The sequence below is a fragment of the Muscardinus avellanarius genome, assembly GCF_963383645.1.
Source record: "Muscardinus avellanarius genome assembly, chromosome: 13".
Taxonomy (NCBI): domain Eukaryota; kingdom Metazoa; phylum Chordata; class Mammalia; order Rodentia; family Gliridae; genus Muscardinus; species Muscardinus avellanarius.
Genome location: NC_137799.1, coordinates 38,644,207 through 38,664,082, shown reverse-complemented (window position 1 = coordinate 38,664,082; position 19,876 = coordinate 38,644,207). Strand labels below are relative to the sequence as shown.

At 49.2% G+C, this 19,876-nt stretch overlaps 1 protein-coding gene across 8 annotated transcripts in view; it reads right to left on the bottom strand.

Annotated features, from left to right (window-relative positions):
• The window catches only part of PAX5 (paired box 5), a gene marked incomplete at both ends in the record, with an annotated part of 185,969 nt that overhangs the window by 105,371 nt on the left and 60,722 nt on the right, over positions 1-19,876 (bottom strand). For all 8 annotated transcript variants that reach the window (XM_080709605.1, XM_080709607.1, XM_080709608.1 and 5 more), the window contains one exon: positions 14,860-15,035. In XM_080709605.1, coding sequence (XP_080565731.1) covers positions 14,860-15,035 — 176 coding nt within the window. The remainder of the gene's footprint in view (positions 1-14,859; positions 15,036-19,876) is intronic.

Sequence of the window (19,876 nt, the reverse complement as noted above, 5' to 3'; positions counted from 1 at the left end):
TAATTCCAAAATCTGTGCCATACCTAGGTTTGAATCTGATGCTTATTTTGCTTCTTGCTTTTTTCCTTGCCTAATTTTTTGTTGAAAGTCACACATGATATATCAATAGTAGAAACTGAAGTGAGAGCCCTTTAGTAGGAGGTTTTCTGTTGATCTGGCCAATGGCCAGCTGTAACTCTGTAGTCTCATACCTATCCATATTACAGAGTGGACCTTTGCACTGTGACTCAATTTTCTAACTGGTCAAGAAAACATGTTAATTTCCCATTGTTCCCTTTATTTCTTATTGTAAAGATGGGAGTGATAACATCTAAGATCTTCACTTGTTGGAACTGAAACTAGAAGTTTCTCATAGCTTTCGTGTGTGTGTGTGGGGGGGGGGGGGTACTGGGAATGGAACCCAGGGGCATTCTACCTCTGAGCTACACCCCCAGCCCTATTCTTTATTCTTTATTTTGAAACCGGGTTTCACTGAGTTGCAGAGGGCCTCACTATAAGCAGCTGAGGGTGTCCGCGAACCGCGATCCTCCTGTCTCAGCCTCCCGCATGCTGGGATCACAAGCGTGCGCCACCGCGCCCGGCTCTCATAGCTTTCTTACTAAAGTACATTTTCAGCAGTTCAGCAAGAACTGGTGAGTGGTAAACTCTCCTTGTCCTTGAAAATGTCCTTATTTGCCTTCACTATGGAATGATCATTCATCTAAATTATGTTGACTATTATTATCTCTTAACACTTGAATATACTTTATATTATCTTCTGACTTCTAACGATCATTTTTTAAGTACCCTGTCAGCTGGGCATGGTGACACAGGCCTCTAATTCTATTACTTGGGAGGCTGAGACTGGAGGGTCTCAGGCTCCAAACCAGCCTCTGTAGCTTTACAAGAACTTGTTTCAAAATAGAAAATAGGCCTGAGGGTATAGCTCCCTGGGTTCAATCCCTAGTACAAAAAAAAAAAAAAAAAAAAAAAGGTCCCTGCCCGTATAAATGTTATACTTTCTCTCTGGTTGCTTTTATCATTTTCTCTTTGTCTTCGATGTTCTTCTATTTCACTATAATTTTTCCTAGATGATTCTTTATTCTTATTTGACTTGCTTATGATTTAGTATGTTTCTTCAATCCAATGATACATGTCCTGCAAAAGTCCTGTTCCACAGTCTTCATCAGTACTTCCTCAACTGTTGCCTCTCCTCTTTTCTGTTTTTCCAATCAAACTATTAGATGTATATTGGACTTTTTCATGATATTTCCTTTAATCTCTTACCCTTTTTTATGTTTCCAGATTTTTTAACTTTCTATGCTATGTTTCTGGCAACTTCCTCAACTCTGTTTCGCAAAAAACTAAGTTTCTATCCAGCTGTTTCTTATCTGGCTACTTGCCCTTGTATATTTAATTTTTAATTATGATGGCTATAATTTTTATTCCTAGAAATTTTTATTTGGTTATTTTTCTGGCTTGCTTCTTTTCTCGTGGTAGTTTGCTCTATTGTTATGGTTTCTAGCTCTTCTTTTATCATTTTACAGTCTCTTTCCAATTGTACGTTATTTTTAGTTTTTTTAGGGGGGGTTGGTGGTACTGGGGTTCCTGGAAGCCCTTCTACCTCTGGGCTACACTCCCAGACCTATTCTTATATTTTTATTTGGGAACAGGGTCTCCTAAACCAGCGTGCATGGCTGGCTTTGAACCTGCGCGATCCTCCTGTCTCTGCCTCCCAAGCGCGGGGATTACAAGCGTGCGCCACCACGCCCGGCTAGGTTTTTAGATGACTAATCCTCCTAGCCATGTCTCTGACTTGCCATCGGTTCCTTATGTGGAGTTTTCTGATTGTGAGCTCATCTTTAGCAGCTATCGCTTATCCTTCAGGCATGTGGTATATGCTGAATTGTGAAAATATCAAGATGAAAGTCTCTCATATGCTTCTGTAAGGCATCTCAGGGATTTCACAGATAGGATTCCAGTTTTCATTAACTTCGATTCCTGGGTTCCTTATGTATAATATAAAGTTAACTGCTACACCTGTCAGTGGCACAGGCTTGGGATTTCGGTTTCTCATGGGGAATCAAGTTTCTTTGCCGCTTTCTGTGGCCCATCGGTGAAACTAAATCGGGTGCCCACTTCACAGATAGTGCAGGCCCTGCAGGGATCAAACTGCTTGCAGGGGCTTCAAGACCAATTCCCATATCACACAGGTCTAAGGCCACATCTTCTACCCCAATGCAGCATCAAAACCCCAATCCCTGCTCTCTATGATGGTACCCAGGTCACCAGGACATTTGCTCATTTGTTTAAAGTTCAGTTCTGAGCTTCCCCTTAATTTCCAGCCCCTGAGGATTTCCCTCTCTTTCTTCAGACCTCAAATATATGTATGTGCGTGCATGTTTTGTTGTTTTGCTTAATCCAGTATTTCTATTATTTGAAATTGGCAGGAACCAGAAATAGTGCAGACCCTATTAACAGAATCACAAATCTCTGTTCTTTGTGTATATGTGGCACTGAGGATTGAACCCAGAGGCACTCTGCCACTGAGCTATAACCCCAGCCCTTTATCTATCTATCTATCTATCTATCTATCTATCATCTATTTATTTAGTGCTAATGGAGATTAAACCCAAGGACATTCTACCTTTGAGTTACACCTCCAGCCTTGATCTTTTTTTTTTTTTAAAACAAGGTCTCACTAAATTAGAGAGGGCTTCACTAAATTGCTGAGGCTGGCCTCAAACCTGAAATCTTCCTGTATTACCTCCCAAGTACTGGAATTACAGGCATGCATTTATGTTATTTTTTTAATTGCAAGCCAATAAAGGTTTGTTTTATTGTCATTTTTAAGAGTTTTTTGAATAGCCAAATTTCTCAAGCCAAACCTCCAGTGTCTCCTCAAAAACCAAGCAAGCACTCAGACTGGAATTTCCTGCTCTCCTATCCTTTGTTAACTGCAAGTATTTGTTAGCCTTGTTTGAGGAGAAATATCTCTCCTTGACGTCAATCCTCACACAGTACTTTTGGTGGCGGCAACTGCTATTACTTTATGCGGCACAGCACAACACAGGTGGCCGGTGTCACTGACATGGCAGAGCTGTGAAAATCTACTGGATGAATGAATGAATAAATGAATGAAAGAACATCCCAGCAAGATGCAGGCAGCTCTTTGACAATTCACTTGTAATATTTAAACCCCACGTACACAGAATTTGCCTGTCATAAAAAAAAAAAAGAGTAGAACAGACAGGAGGAAAAACTGTAAACAAGTTCAAAAAAAAAAAAAAAACAGGAGGCAGATTTCCCTCACAAAATGTTAGATCTGGAGCAGATCTCAAGGATGACACAGTCCAATCTGCCCCCATGCGCCCCACATGCAGAAACCACGACCAGAGAAGAGACTAAAGAGCCATCACTGAAGCCTGGGTGCCCTGTGCCTGTAGACTATGACACGTTGCTCAGGGATCCCTCACACATTCCCCATCTTGGGAAACGGGCATAATGATTTTTCCTGGGAAGTCACCCTGTACTTGATCCATAAGAAGTCAAAGAATACCCCGTTGCTTAGAAAACGTTACAAAGGCTGCTTGGGAACAAATGGGTGTGCCCAGCAAGTCTCTGGGCAATGCAGCGATGCAGGCTGAGGTGCCACAAAGTCTATGAAATTTTTACCCTTTGGTTAATTTGAGATGATGATAATAGAAAGCTAAGAGGAAGCTGGACGTGGCGTTGCACACCTGTAATCCCCAGGGCTTGGGAGGCTGAGACAAGAGGATCACAGGTTCAAGACCAGCCTTGGCAACTTAGTGAGACCCTCGGCAACTTAGCAGAACACTGTTTCAAAATAAAAAAGGGTGAGCCAGGAGTGGTGGTACACACCTGTAATACCAGTGCATGGGAGGCTGAGATGGGAGAATCAAGGTTTGAGGACAGTCTCAGGAATTTAGTGATAACTTGCTTCAAAATAAAAAGGGCTGGGAGTGTAGCTCAGAGGTAGAAAGCCCCTGTTTCAATCTCCAGTACCATAAAAATAAATAAAATTAAAAGGGACGGGTGTGCAGTTTGGAAGTAGAATGACCCTGGGTTCATCCCTACTAACACAGAGAGAGAGAGGGAGAGAGAGAGAGAGAGAGAGAGAGAGAGAGAGAGAGAGAGAGAGAGAGAGAGAGAGAGAGCCTAGCTAACAGGTGAGTTTGGCTGGTCTAAAAGTACCCAGGAGCTCTGGAGATCTAGGAAGCAAGAAATCTAGTACTATCTCACTCCAAAGACAAGACTATGTGATGTTAAACCATGTTTAGCATCTCAGTGTTGGGGGTGTTTCTACCCCTCTCTTCATGCTAGAAAGAACTGGGAGGAGCCCCTGCCCCTGCTCCCTGGTTCTGCCATCCCCTCCTGCAGCCCCCTGCCCTAGGAGGAGTTGCTCTTCTTCTGGGCAGAGCTCTGGACACACACTGTGCCGCTGTGCTCACTGGGGGCAGGGTCACTGGGCTCCAAAGGTCAGCAGTCTCACTCTGGAACTTCAAGTTCAGGGCATCAACAAGGCCAGGCCTGCTTCATGGGTGGCCCAGTCCTATCTTCTTTTGGCCCCATCTTTTCCACCTGTCCCTGACCCCATCTTTTCCACCTGTCCCTGAGTGGTCTGCTCAGCAGGGCAGTTGGTTATAGAGAAAATGTGCCAAGAGCTTCCCTTGGGTCCTTCCTGGCCCACGTGGTGCTGCCCCACTCAGACTTTCAGAGGATTCCAGAAATGGCTGAAGAGGTGTGGGGTGAGTCTTTGGGTACTTGCTCAGATACCCAATAGTCCCTATTTGCCTCCAGCCACGAGCATCCTCTGTAAACAGTGTGGCATAAATGTCAACATCTTCTGCATGCGCTGTGCATGGCAAAGACTGAGAAGTCTGAGCTGAAGCGTCCTGGACTACCACCTGCTTCTTTAATCTCTGAAACCAACGACTCCCTCCTCCATCAGCATCCCCAGTCCTTGCACACCGAGCCCGCATCAAAGTAGTGAAATGCAAGCTGCGAAATTCTTGCCCCCATCTTGCCCCCACCTAGAGTTGAGCTGATAGAGCTGGGCTGAAGGTACATATCTGAGGGGCCTTCTAATGGACAGAACCTCCTCTAATGAGGGGCAGGGCTGGGGGGGTTCTAGGGTACCCTTTGGATTGCAGAAGTCTCAAAGCCTCAAGCACATCTTTCTAGAACACCAAATGAGAGAATTCAGGAAGTGCTGCTCCCAGGTGCCGAGGCTTTATTAGTTTGGATTGGCTATTAGAGGCCACACGCTTGGGTCCCAAGGCCATAGAGGCCCTGGCCCTGCAGAAATGCGCTCGCTAGCATATTGTCATTCTTTTTTTTTTCTGTGTGTTCATGGTGCGTGTGTGTGTGTGTGTGTGTGTGTGTGTGTGTGTGTGTGTGTGTATTACTCCCTAGTAATACACCTAGGGACATTCTACCTCTGAGCTACACACCCAGACCAGATTTATTTTTTATTTGGAAACAGGGTCTTGCTAAGTTGACAGCCTCACTTAATTTGCTGAGGCTGACTTCAATCCTGTGATCATTCTGTCTCAACTTCCCTAGTACTGGGATTACAGGCACTCACCACCATCCTGGCTTATGTGGTCATTCTTTTTGCCCATGAGACAGAGTCCTACAAAATCTGCTGCAGGACCCCAAAGTATATCTTGGGGTCTGTGGCTATTTCCTTGCAGCACCCCCCACCATCACCACCACTGGAAACCCATATTAAAACTTCTGTTCCACTGTCAGCATCAGGGGAAAAAAATGTGACTTCCTTTGAAGAACTAGTCTATTTTCCCCTACTGGACAAGAAGTACCACACAAAGTATCTTTCCTATTTTGCTCTGGTCATCAGGAAGCTCAGAATCAAGTTTGAGCCGGGCATGGTGGCGCACGCTTGTAATCCCCGCGCTTGGGAGGCGGAGACAGGAGGATCGTGCTGGTTCAAAGCCAGCCTCGCTGGCTTAAGAGACTCTGTTTCCACATAAAAATGTTAAAAAATAGGTCTGGGAGTGTAGCCTGTGGGAGTGTATCCCGGAGGTAGAAGGGCTTCCAGGAACCCCAGTACCACCAAAAAAAAAAAAAAAAAAAGAATCAAGTTTGAGCTAATTTTAGTAATCCCAGAACCTGGCTGGAGAGTTGGGGGGTGGTCCATGGAGGAAATAGGGAAGAGCAGGGAGAGAGGAGTAGTTCATCATGGGGCCACAATTCCTGGAGAGAAGGCCAGCCCCACACAGAGCAGGTGGCCATCTCCAAATGTACCCTGGCCATAGCTTCCTAATCCCCCAACCATCCAAGTCTCCTTATAGCAGCCAGAACAATCCTATCACCATTGGATCAGATCCTGATGCCCTGGTCTAAAATCTTTGGAATGCTCCTTCCCCTCAAGGTAAACCCAAGGCCCTGGCCTGGCCCACAAGTCCCTTCACATCCGGCCCCACCACCTCACTAACGACATCACACACTGCTTCCTGCCTCCCACACTGGCCAGCCCCTGGGACATCTTTTGGTTACTGGACTGAGGTCTGTCCAGCCTTCGCACAGGCTATTCTCTCGGCCTGGGACTGTCCCCACCACCCTTCTCCACCTTCGGCTTAGAGGTGCCAGCTCAGACAGATGCTCCCAGAAGAGATGCTTCCCATCTGTCCTCATCACACACAGGCTCTCTCCCCCTAGGCCTCCACACTGACCATCAGCAGTGACATGCCACCTCTACTGGGAGGATCGTCGTCTCCATCGCTATAAGGCAAACGTTGGGAACCATGTCCGTTTTGCTGCTGCCCACATCCCCAGCACTCCACACAACACTGGCACAGGGGAGGTGCTTGAGAAATACTTGCTAGATCAATCAGCCAACCAGAAGATGTCTATACACCCTGTCGAGGAAGAGTGTCTGTGCTCACGAGAAGCAGGAATGGAGGATGTGACAGTCACTGCCTGCGTCATTTGGGACTCCTTCTTTAGTCTCCCCCTGCCTTATTTCCTCATCTGCTACATGAAGATCACGGCTCAGGTGTACTCTGCTTCCCGGGTTGTGAGTTATCGTGCTATGCGCCAGGTCCTTGGGGTTAAAGGTGCTTCCTTCTCTTCATTCGTTCATCCCACCCTGCCAGCCCTACACCCCTCAAGCTGTAGCACCTGTCAGCAGGACGCGGGTTTGTGGAATCCTCTGCTCTCTTACCTCCCCCGAGGGACCTGGCCCAGCACTTGCAGGCCAACGATTCAGGGAGCTGCCTGAGGCATTGAGAATTACAGCAGCCACCAACACTGCCACCCCAGGCCCCAGATTCCTCACGATCCACTGGAGGAGCCCCAGTCAACCCTGGCCCCCAAGAACCTGCAGCCTGCAGCCTTGCTGCTCAAGGCCATGGTCCCTGGGCCGGGGCTGACCTCTCCACCCACCCTAGTGAGGATTCCTGGGAGGGAACTGCCTACCATGCTTGAGAATAAAAGGCCTTCTTTTCTGCCTTTTATCCCCTCCTCTTTCCCACCACACTCTTCTCTCTTCCTATTTTAGAATCATTCTTCCAGGTCAGAGGGCCTTGCCCATTTAGATAATCACACACCGGTGGGCTCTTAAACTTCTTACAGCATGTACAGAAAGGACAGATTCTATGTGTACGCCTCCAATGGCAGGAAGCTTGCTCCTTCACAAGGAGGCCCTTTCCGCGGTGTGAAGGTGCTGCAAAGTTCTCTTAGCCTGGCTCCTGCCCTGCTCACAGTTCCAAGTGTTCCTATCTTCAGATCAGACAGTCCCCGTTTCTCAACTCAGTCCTCCTTCCTAGGAAAGAATACTCAGTTGTCTCTTCTGACAAACTCTACTTTATCTGTAAAGGAGGAGATTGGCCCTGAGCACAGCCTCCTGATAGGAGGGTCAAGGTGACAGGAACAGAATTAGCTCAGGGTAGAACAGGACTGACATGGCTCTCAACCTCTGGTCATCCCTCTAGACATCAGTGTGGTCTGAGTGGCAACCCCAGGCCTGATTCATGCTGGGCTCCCAGAATGAGTGGGTACAATCCCCAGATTGTATCTCCAGGAGAGTGCCCCCACTAAGAGTCAGCGGACAGCCCAGCTGCACTGCACCTGGTGTCACCCAGTAGTTACCAGCCTGGGATCTGGCCTGGGACCCAGCTCTGATCCGGGCTCCACACTTACTGCATGCCCTTGGCCAAGCCGCCACACTTATCTCTCTGGGCCACAGCTGTCCTGTTGCTGTGACTTGGTAAGGAGATGGGGCAAGTACTCTTCAGAAGAGAGGCAGGCCTGTGGCAGGCACTGAGTACAGAAGCCAGTTGCTACAGCAACGACTAAAACTCCATGTGTTCATGAGCTCTGGCTAGGGACAGGTCAGTTCAGGCCTTCCAGGGCAGCCAGGACTCCTACTGTGCCTGGACAAGGTAAGACTTACAAATAGGCTAAAAGAATGTTCCAGGCAGGAAAACAGTGAGCAGGATTTTAGTGTACACAATGTTAAGGAAGTAAAAGTGCTGGCTGTGGTGGCACACGCTTGTAATCCCGGTACTTGGGAGGCTGAGACAGGAGGATCATACGTTCAAAGCCAGCCTCAGCTACTTAGTGAAACTCTTAGAAACTTAGCGAGACCCTGTTTCAAAATTTAAAAATTAAAAGGACTGAAGGTGTTGCTCAGAGGTAGAATGGCCTGGGTTTCAATCCCTAGTACCACAATAAGAAAAGAAAAGAAAAGAAAGGAAAGAGGGAAAGAGAGAGAAAGGAAGGAACTGCCGGGCTTGCCATTAAACATGTGCAGAGCCATCCCTGGCACTCATGAGCCCAGGCACACGCACACACACGCACATACCAGCCTATGAAAGGTAGGGCCATGGTCTGTAACCCCTTCAGACATGAGGGCATTTCACCCACCCCGGGTGGGGAAGTGAGGGGTCAGGCCTGGTTAGAACCAGAGCTTCTTGTGTGCCAAGTACTGATAGGGAGGAGGGTCTGGAGCTGGGTTTCAAGTTGAGGGAAACCATGAGGGGTCTCTGTGTGGGGATGGGCTTCAGCAAAAAGAGATCCAAAGCTGGGCGTGGTGGTGCACACCGCTGAGGCTAGAGGATTGTAGGTTCGAGGACAGCCTCAGCAACCTAGCAAGACCCTGTTTCAAAACAAGAGATCCATAAGTAATAGCCAGGGCAGCGCGAGAGTTAAAAAGTCCCAGAGAAGGCTGCTTCCAATGCAGAAAACGTGTTCAGCCCACAGAGCGGGGACACTTTTGGAAAGCCTGGCCCAAAACAGAGCTAAACTTCCTCATCTCCACATTTCAGCTCCAGCATCCCTGTCTTCCTTTGGCTGAACTCACATTCCAACCCCGGGATCCCTTGGCAGTTCCCTCCCATACTCCCATCCCTCCAGACCTTTGTCCACGCAGTTCCTCCCCCCAAACACTCCCTCCATCCACTGTCCACCAACTCTGCACGTCCGGAGTCCACCCATCCCTCAAGGCACAGCGCTCACAGCGCCTCTGCCAGCAGCCTGCCCCTCTTTTACCCCGGTGTACAGGCCTTCCCAGCCTTCCTATCCTCCTCCACCTCGTCACGAGAGGACACAGACCCTAGGCAGGAAACGTAGCTCCCTGAAGAGAGGAAATGTGTCTTTGTCACCACCATCCCAGCCCTTGTTTGGACTTGTGGCAGGTTCGAGGCCATCTCTGATGACCAAGCTCAGTCACACTGGGAAAGGCAAATGGGCCCCTTCCCAGGAGCAGGATACCCACAGGAGAAGGTGACGGAGAGTCCCGTCTGACCCGCCGGTCTGGAGAAATGCCACTGTTCAGAGGGCAAAGAGGCTCTTGAGAGCGGGAGGCATTTCTGGTGGCTTTCTCTGTTAGACAAGGGACAGGCCTTCTCCCGGTTTAACCCCCTGTGACCTTTGAACTTCCCAGGAGGTCAGCGGCGCGTCCCCCTTCCCCAGCTGTCTCTCTGTCTCTGGCCCGATGGGAGGGAGGGCCCTGGGCCCGTTCCATTTTGCGCCCGTATTGATCTGTTGGCAGCAATGGGCTGGATAATTAGCCAGGAATTAGGGTTTCTATTACAGCCAGGAGGCTGCTCCAGCTGATTTATCACCTGAATAATTTACTGTGATTGAAAGGAAATTAAAATGAACTCCATTTGACAACTGTGAGCTTTTATGGGCTTTAGTGAAGGCTCAAAAGCCAGATTAATAGCCTGGTGTTGGTTAATAGTCTGCCGAGAGTAAATACGGCAGGCTGGGCTCGGAGGCCTTCCCGCCGTGGCCATGGCCGGAGGAGGGACCCGCGCTGCCAGAGCCCGCTGCCCGCCAGGCGTCAACACAGGTTTCCTGAAACAGATTCCTCTGCTGGACATGCATGCTCTCTTTCACCACCAGCAGTAGTCCCCTCTCTCTCTCCCCCCCTGTTCCTCAAAGGTGATTTTTACTCGCTCCATATGTACAGAAAGCAAAATTGCCTTTTCAATAACCATTTTGGAAAGGAGATGTTTCATTGTCCTGGAAGTGAGTCTCCCTTAACCCCTTCCATGGGACAAAGGGTCTACCGAGTTTCCCTACAAAAGCCCAAGCCAGGTCTACCCACATAGGACAGACCCTGGCAGGAAAAGCAGCAGCAAGACAGGCTCTGAGCTCACAGCAATAATGGCGGGGCCCGGCCCGGCCCTCAACAGGGCTGCTCCTCCCAGCCATGGAGTAGGTAGTTGGCAGGATGTGACCTCTCGGAGAGTCCTGGAATGACAAGCTAACTCTGGCTACAGAAGGCCAATCAGAAAGCCAGCCAGTCAGAGGACTGCCTCTAGAAACTTCTAGGGGCACAGAGGCCCATGGAACCATCTTGTACCACAGAAAAGCAGAGGATCTCCAGGTCAGGTTCCAGTCCTGTGAACCCAATGATCCTGGGCCCGAAAATGGGACAAATCTGAAGAAAAAAAAAGTGCTACTCTATAAACAAGTTCATAGATCTTGCCTGTTCCACTTAGCAGGCATTTAAATTGAAAGTCCAGGTACAGTGGTACATGCCTATAATTCCAGTACCTGGGAGGCTGAGACAGGAGGATCAGGTTCCAAGTCAGCCTCAGCAACTTCATAAGATCCTGTTTCAAAACTTAAAAAGTAAGCCGGGCGTGGTGGCGCACACTCGTAATCCCCGCGTGGGAGGCTGAGACAGGAGGATCGCACAGGTTCAAAGCCAGCCTCAGCTACTTAGTGAGGCTCTCAGCAACTTAGTGAGACCCTGTTTCCAAATAAAATATAAAACAGGTCTGAGAGTAGAGCCCAGAGGTACAGCCCAGAGGTAGATTGCCCTGGGTTCAATCTCCAGTACCAAAAATAAATTAAAATAAAAGATCCAAGCCGGGCGTGGTGGCACACGCTTGTAATCCCAGCATTTGGGAGGCTGAGACCTGGAGGATCACAGTTCACTGACAGCCTCAGCTACTTAGTGAGGCCTCTGCAACTCAGTGAGACCCGGTTTCAAAATAAAGAAAAAAAGAAACAGGGCAGGGGGTGTAGCTCGGAGGTTTAATGCCCCTGGGTTCCATCCCCAGACCCGCAAAAAAAAATAAATAAATAAATAAAAGATCCAATTAAAGACTCCGTATGAGAGACCTTTCAGAACTGACCACTGTCATGCACAGGTGAGAAAAATCTCTGTGGTCATTGTTATTTGTTACGTTGCTGTTGTTATTGCTTCATTATTTTAGTTGTCTTCATCAAAATCGTGATGGCTACCAACATGGAAACTGAGGCCCAGAAAGAAGTGGCTTGCTCAGCAGGGCAGAGCCACGACCAAATCCCACTCCCCAGCCCCAAAGCCAGCAGACCCTCTTCCTGCCCCCGCCAAGCTGCTCAGTGACAGTGAGAGCGAGCCACCTCGTGGGCAACTAGACGGCAGAGACACGGACTCGGGCAGCTCGATCTGCTGGTAAACAAAAGAGGTGGCCAGTGCCCACGGGCAACGGCTCAGGCCCCTTCCTTCCTAGTGTCACCACCATGCCCCCTGGGACTGTAAGGCAAGGCCCGTGGAATATTCTCCTGGCTCAGAGCGAGTGGAGGGGCTCCAGGAAGCCGTACCCTTGACGAGCGTCCCCTTCACACCAGTGGCCCCTTGCTCAAGCCGTCATTTGTCGGGAGAGACTGGGAACGGGGCGCTGGGGATGTCATTCATAGTCCAGTGCCTGTGTGCGTGCAGGGCAGCCCGCAGCCTCACCTGCCACCCCTCCTCATTACAGCCCATTACAGGGAGGTGAAGCTGATTAACCACAAAACCCAGAGCCCGTCAGCCCTGCCTCGGCCCACACAGAGGCGGGCACAGAAGTGCGCGCCATTCTGAAGGACTCCGGTAGGATGAAGTCCTCAAGGAGTTTGTAACTCAGGTCTCCTCCCCCTCGGACTTCTATCTCTGTGTGAGTGCTTCGGGCCCTGCCACATCGTTGCCCTGGAGGTGTCTCCCTCTCTCATTGGACACATCATTGGAACCCACAGGACCTTTTCTCTCATCCTGCAGCTTCTGAGTCCATGGTCCGCGGCCCCTGTGAGTCTGTGGGCAGAGCTAATGCCATTCGTGCCTCTGAGTGCTCAGCACAGTGCCAGGCCTATGCCCAAACACAAGAAACATGTTGGCTCAACGAGAGTCCACATGAGGGTGTGAATGAGCATGGGGTGGCTTCTGGACACCCCCAAGAGTGAAGCATCACAGTCTCTGCCTGCTCCTTCTAGGCACCCTAAAGCTGGAGGGAGTAGGACCTGGATCCTGGGTGGCCACGAGAACTGTGAAGTGCAGAGAGCCCGACACTGAACGCGTTAGCAAACCCTGGCGTAGCAGAGGCACGGGCAGCTCTGTGCTGGAAGGCCAGGCCGAGTACGGGGCTCTGGACCCTTGCCCTTTGCTGTGAACTTGCCGGGCAACCGCGGATGGCTCTGTCCTTTCCAAAAACTGAGGGAGTCCAAAGCTTGCCCACACGGTCCCTGCTAACCCTAAAAATGTGTGATCTTGCCAACAGATGGATTTACTCCTGGATTCTAAAGGGAAAGGTTGACCTCTACCAGGAAGTTTTCCTGATAGAGTCCCCTGTCTCTCCTCCTGGGTCAGATGAAATGTGGTTTCTGCCATCTTTGAGAAGGGATCTTAACAGTGGGGAGAGACTGTGTTAGAAGCAGACTCTACTCCCTAAATAGAGCTCAGGCTCTACAGTGTGGGATCAGCTCTCCCAACATGCGTGTGCATGAACACATGCGTGCACGCGTACACACACACACACACACACACACACACACACACACATGCATTCCCAGAGAGACATCATGCGATTTGTAGGAGAAAGACCAACAACCCCACCACAGTCTACAGGACCGGGGCCATCTCTCCAACGTCACCTCCCACCTGGTCCCCAAATCCCAGCCACACCTGGCTCTCTTCCTGTGGCATTCCCTCTCACTCAGGACCTTTGCACTGGCTGATCCTCTGCCAGGTGCCTTCTCCCCGCCTCCACATCTCTTGGTCTTGTTCTGCCCAGCGCCCTGGGAGCTCTGCCCAAGTGCGTTTCCCACTGTGGCCTCCGAGCCCAGCTGTAGCCATGAGCCTCTGGGCAGCTTTTATGTGTTGTGATTCTTTCACAAGTCTGTAGGCTCCCAAGGGCAGGTCCAACCCTTTCTTGCTCACTGATGGGCCTGTAGTGCCTGGTTCTGCGCCTCACACATAGTGGACACTTATGTGTGTGTTCAATGAGTGTGTGACTTGCTGGGTGGCCTTAAGCAAGTCTATTGCCTCTCTGGGCCTCAGTTTCCCCATCTGAATGGTCTGTAAAAGCCCTCACAGGGACCGCTCAGGGAGCCAGGTGGTCCTAAGATGGTAGCCCTGGGAGCCTTGCTCACTCCTCAGTACCCAGGATCTTCAAAACCTGCCTCACCGTGGAGCTGGCACACGTGGCCTGTGTGTTTTTGAATGGCTCTTTGGGGAAACTTCAGAAGCATTAGCTAATTAGCATCTAGAGGAAGCTGAGAAAGGCCAGTATTCATTGCCAGTACCAGGTAGAAAAGTGTGGGGAGGTTACTGCTCACAGGGTCTCTCTGACCTGCCGCCCAGATGGGCACTCTCAGCAGGCTGGAACCATGTCTGTGCTACCCGTGCTTGCGAGGGGGGGGGGTCTGAAAAGCACCTGGCACCTAAGGGACATCAGGAAGTATTGTCCTGAATTGAATCTGGCACTTTAGAGACCTTATTCAGGCCCTGAGAGCCTCTTACTGGAGAGCTTTCTGGTCCCTTCTCTACAGCTGCAGGTAGTGACTGCCCTCTGCCTGGGGACATCTGGCCGCTGCCAGCCAGGGTGGTCCTGCTGCTCCCTCCCCTCTGTCCCCATACCCAGGTGAGAGCTTGTCCAATGAGAAGCCTCTTTACTTCCAGTCTCTCTGATTCAGTCTATTAAAGCATAACCAGGCAACCTGGAAAGAGGCTGAAGTAGGGTACACACTGGTGCCATGGTAATACTGTTTATGGCTGGGGAGCTCTTGGACCACAGTGTGTCACCCTGACTGACAGAATAATGACCCAAGACCACCTCAAGTGGCTCAGAAAGTCATTACGCTCCTCTGTGCAAAGAGCCCAGAAAGGGCACCATTCAGCAATATCCTGTACGTCCCGACTGGCCAGAGACAGGCAGCAGGGCAAGAACCCTCCGAGCCCCAGGCACGTCCTCCTGGCCTCGTGGGATGCGGGGACTGGCCAAGTACGGCCAAGAACCATGACAAGCCCACTCTGAATGGAACCAGCCAGGCCCTTGCCCACACTGCCAGATACTTCTGCTTCAAGAGAGTAGCCAGGCCCACACCGCTGGGGCACGTGGCGCCAGCGCTCATCACAGGGCGTACCTGTTCAGGCTTGATGGGCTCCGTGGTGGTGAAGATGTCTGAGTAGTGCTGCCTCTCGAACACGCGGTCCAGCACCTCCAGCTGCTGCTGTGTGAACAGGTCTCCCCGCATCTGCTTCCGGAGGAAATCTCTGCCCGGAAGTGAGTGACCGTTCGGCACTGGAGACTCCTGAATACCTTTAAGGACCACGAGAGAGGAAGGGTGGGTGGAGGTTACACAGTTGTTAAAGAAAGGCAGGACACTGGCTCCCTCCCTGACAAGAGAGGAAACAGCCGGTCCAGGTCAGGGGCTGCTGGTGATGGCAGAGCCAGCCTCTCTTAGCCATATGCCAGGTACCGCACAAAACACCCCCCCCTTTTTTTGTGTGGGTCTGGAAATGGAACCCAGATGCATTTGAACTCTGAGTTACAACCCCTGCCCAATTTTTTATTCTTTATTTTGAAACAGGGTCTCACTGAGTTGCGGAGGGCCTCACTAAGTAGCTGAGGCTGTCTGAGAACCACGATCCTCCGGTCTCAGCCTCCCAAATGCTGGGATCACAAGCGTGCATGGCTACAAAACCTTTATTAATGTGGCATCTCATCTGATCCTCACGGCGATCCCCAAAGTATGTGCTATGGCTTGAATTTGTTCCCCAAGTAGTCATATGTTGAAAATGCAAGCTTAGTGTGATAGTATAGAGATGGTGGGACCTTTTAGAAGTCACAAGATTGGCCCTTCCCTTCTCTGTGGCTCCCTTGTGATGTTACGTGATCTCTCCCCACTCTCACCATTGTGGTGCCATACACCAAAAGCCTTCACCAGAGCAGAGCTAATGACGATATCATGCGCTTGAATTTCCAGAACACAAGCTAAAAACCTTTTTTTTTTTTTTTTTTTTTTTTTTTGCAGGTCTGGGGATGGAACCCAAAGGCATTTAACCTCCAAGCTATACCCCCTGCCCAATTTTTTGTTCTTTATTTTGAAACAGGGTCTCACTAAGTTGCAGAGGGCCTCACTAAGTAGCTGAGGTTGTCTGTGAACCGTGATCCTCCGGTCTCAGCCTCCCAAATGCTGGGATTACAAGCATGTGCCACCGTGCCCAGCTAAAACCTTTTTTCTTTATAAAGCTACCTGGCCTCAGATAAATCATTATAGTAAGATAGAACAGACTAATACAGTGTGTTGTTATTTTCCCCCATTTTGCAGATGGAAAAATTGAGACGTACAGAGATTAAATAATTTGCCTGAGGATTAGAGCTCAGTCTGACTCAGAAGATCAATCATCTGGTGCTACTGCCCTTTCTGTGTTGAAGACACTCCGTGGAGATAAGGATTTTCCCAAAACTGATGTCCCTACCCTGGTCATTTGCCACCACATCATATGACCAGTCAATAAAACACTGAGCCGGGAAGGCTGTAGGAGAACAGACACTCATACAATTCTGGTGGGAATGGTCACACACCTGTGCTAGACAAGTTGCCAAAAGCTATCAAAATCACAAGTGCACATTCCCTTTGATAAAGTGATTGCACCTGTGGGGATTTATTTTATGGCTAGACTTAGACATAGGAAAATGATATACATACAGAGTTCCTAGAGCAAAAGACTGGAAACAACCAAAGTTTATTGACAAGGGATTGGTTAAGCAAGCTAGGACAGTTCTGCGCAATGAGATACTGTATATCAGCAAAGAGAAAAAAGAACTCCCTCTGTGAATTGGTGAATTGGTATGAAAGATCTTTAAGACACTTCTTACGTAAGATAAAGCAAGGTGCAGCACAGATTACGTTATATACATTTTGTGTAAAAACAGAAGACTTACATCATATATATATTATCCATATACTTATATTACATAGAATCTTATTTTCTATTGGCCGGGCGTGGTGGCGCATGCTTGTAATCCCCGCGCTTGGGAGGCAGAGACAGGAGGATCGCGCAGGTTCGAAGCCAGCCGCGTGCGCTGGCTTAGGAGACCCTGTTTCCAAATATAAAATGTAAAAAGAGGTCTGGGAGTGTAGCCCGGAGGTAGAAGGGCTTCCAGGAACCCCAGTACCACCAAAAAAAAAAAAGAATCTTATTTTCTATTATATAAAATATTACTTATATCACACATATTTATAAGTATATATATTTATTATATATATATATTATATATAGGTGTGAGTGATGCATTAGAAACATTTATAGTGAGTGCACATTCAGGTGAGGGTAGAGAGACTTTCTATAGCATGTGTGTGTATGTCCGTGTGTCTGTGTGTGTCCGTGTGTGTTACTGGGGATTGAGCTCAGTGGCATTCTACTTCCGAGCTACAACCCCAGCCCTATTTTTATGGTTTTTTTTTTCTTGGTGGTACTTGGGATGGAACCCTTCTACTTCCAGACTACACTCTCAGACCATATATATATATATATATATATATATATATATATATATATATGTGTGTGTGTGTGTGTGTGTGTGTGTGTGTGTGTGTGTATGTATATGTATATGTATGTATGTATATGTATGTATATATATACATATACATATATATATCATATATATATATATTTTGGTGGTATTGGGGTTCCTAGAAACCCTTCTACTGCCAGGCTACACTCCCAGACCTATTTTATATATATTTTTTGGAAACAGGGTCTCTTAAGCCAGTAAGGCTGGCTCCGAACCAGAGTGATCCTCCTGTCTCCACCTCCCAAGCACGGGGATTACAAGCATGCGCCACCATGCCCGACTATTTTATATATTTTTTTTTTGGAAACAGTGAGGCTGGCTTCGAACATGCTCAGTCCTCCTGTCTCTACCTCCCAAGCGCAGGGATTACAAGTGTGCGCCACCACACCCGGCTTTATGTTTTAATTTGAAACACGGTCTCACTAAGCTGCAGATGGCCTCACGATGTTGCTGAGGCTAGTCTTGAACCTACAATCCTCCTGTCTCAGCCTCCCAAGTACTGGGATTACAAGCATATGTCACCATGCCTGGCTTCATAGCTTGCTTTTTTGTTTGGCTTTGTGTTGTTTCAGAATGTTAAATTTCTTGCCCATTCAGAAACATAACTTTAAAAAAGTATGTGATTAAATTCCCTGCATGTTTCTCATGATGATGCCTACATTTCAAAGACAATACCATGAATTATCGATAAAAAAGCAAATGGAATGACATTATCTTTTGTAACTCTTGGACTTGACCTATTCAAAATGAAAGCAAGCATGGAGGGCAAAAGGTTCCTGCCAGGAAAAGGCCCAGGGGCACCTCATTGCCAGGACTCTCGAGGACCATGTCACCCTGTAGGACTGACCGGAGGCTCTGTGGGAGCCAGGCCAGAGCAGGGCATCTTCCTCTGCTGTTGGGAAGCTGCGGGGCCACCAGTGTGCATCAGCTTATTGCTGAAAGGCAGCCTTGAACAGGCCTCGTCCAGCCCCTCCCTTGCCAGCACACTGCTGCCTGAGGTGCCATCTGTCATGTCCAGTCCCCACCTAAGGAGCTCGAGGTCAGAGCACCACATCACTGAGGCTTCTTCAACTGCCCAACCTGTGCAACTCTGGGGCAGGGTCTGATATCTGGACAGACACCAGCTTTGAGCGTTTATCTGAGTACTGAGTCCCCATGAAGGCCAGCAGACTCAGAGCACCCAGCATCCTGTACAGGAGGGTTTTCCAGAGGTGGCTCACCCCCTAGGAATCCCCCTAGGAATATGGTCCCATGCCAATATTTTGTTCTGTTCTTGGGGATGGAACCCAGGGCCTCATGTGTACTGAGCACATGCTCTACCGCTGAGCTATAAATCCAGCCTCCCACGTCACTTTTGACCCAAGAGGATGTCACAAGCTGAGCCATAACCGGAATGAGCAGAGACCCCTCCGCCACATGTGGGCCAGACAGAAGCTCACCACTTTGATTAATGTCCTTCACATAAAACCCAGGTCCCTCTTCTGGCAGCCTACAATACTGGACTTCCATGAGATGGGTGCCTGCTCCTGCCCACTGGACATCATCCCCAGAGACCTTTCTTCCATCTTGGCCCATCCATGGGGACCATCCCCATGGGGTCACCAACACTAACAGAACGTGGGAGCTCAGCCCAGCAATACTCCTCCACTGGTCAACGTCCACCAAAGGGCGCTTCTGCCAAAGGTCTTATGTACTTGTGTGTGTGTGTGTGTGTGTGTGTGTGTGTGTTTGTGTGTGTGTGTGTGTGTGTGTGAAGAGGATCCACTCCCTTCTCCTCAGCAATTGCTCCACCCAGTCATCCCGGTTCCAATGACTTGTGCCAAAGTTTGACCTCAACCTCAGTCCCAGCAGCTCCTGCCAAATTTTCCTGCCAGAAGGACCACATCCATTTTCCAGGGACTTCTCCCTGCCCGCCTATTTCATTTAGACTCCCAGCATGTGCTCATTAAGTCTTTCTTTCCTCCGCCGGGCTTAGTGAGTGCGTATGTGGGTGACACAGCAACGGGCAGAAGCTGACGCAGCCCTTGTCCTCATGTCCGGCAGAGGAGGCAAATGTTAACGGAGAAACAGGCCAGTACAGGTGCAGGTATCAACCAAGGTAAGTATCTGACAAAAGGTGCGTATGGCTAGGAGGGCAGGGACAGGCCAGCCGGCCTCTGGATGCTGCACACAGTAGGTGCATTGTGAACGTGAGCCATGCAGACTACGCTCAGAGACAGCTACTAAAAGCAACCTCCCAAATCATCCCCTGCCCCAGGACAGGTCTGAACCCACAGGCCTCCAGCATAAGCTTCCGGAGCGTTTCTCTGCTGCCCTGGAAGGAGCTGATTAATTTGGAGAATGTGGGCTTGGAAGCAGGCTACAGAAATGCTCGCACCCATTTTATCCCAGGGAGAAAAATCTCAACTCACAATGCGGATGGGATGCTTAAATATATGGATAGACACGGGCAAAAGTACAAAGGTATACAGGGGGCATGGTATCTTTAAATCTTTTTTTTCTACTCCAAATCAAATAATGTGTAATAGACCCAGTGCTGGGCTTAGTCAACCATGGCTCGTAGAATTAACATTCTGGAA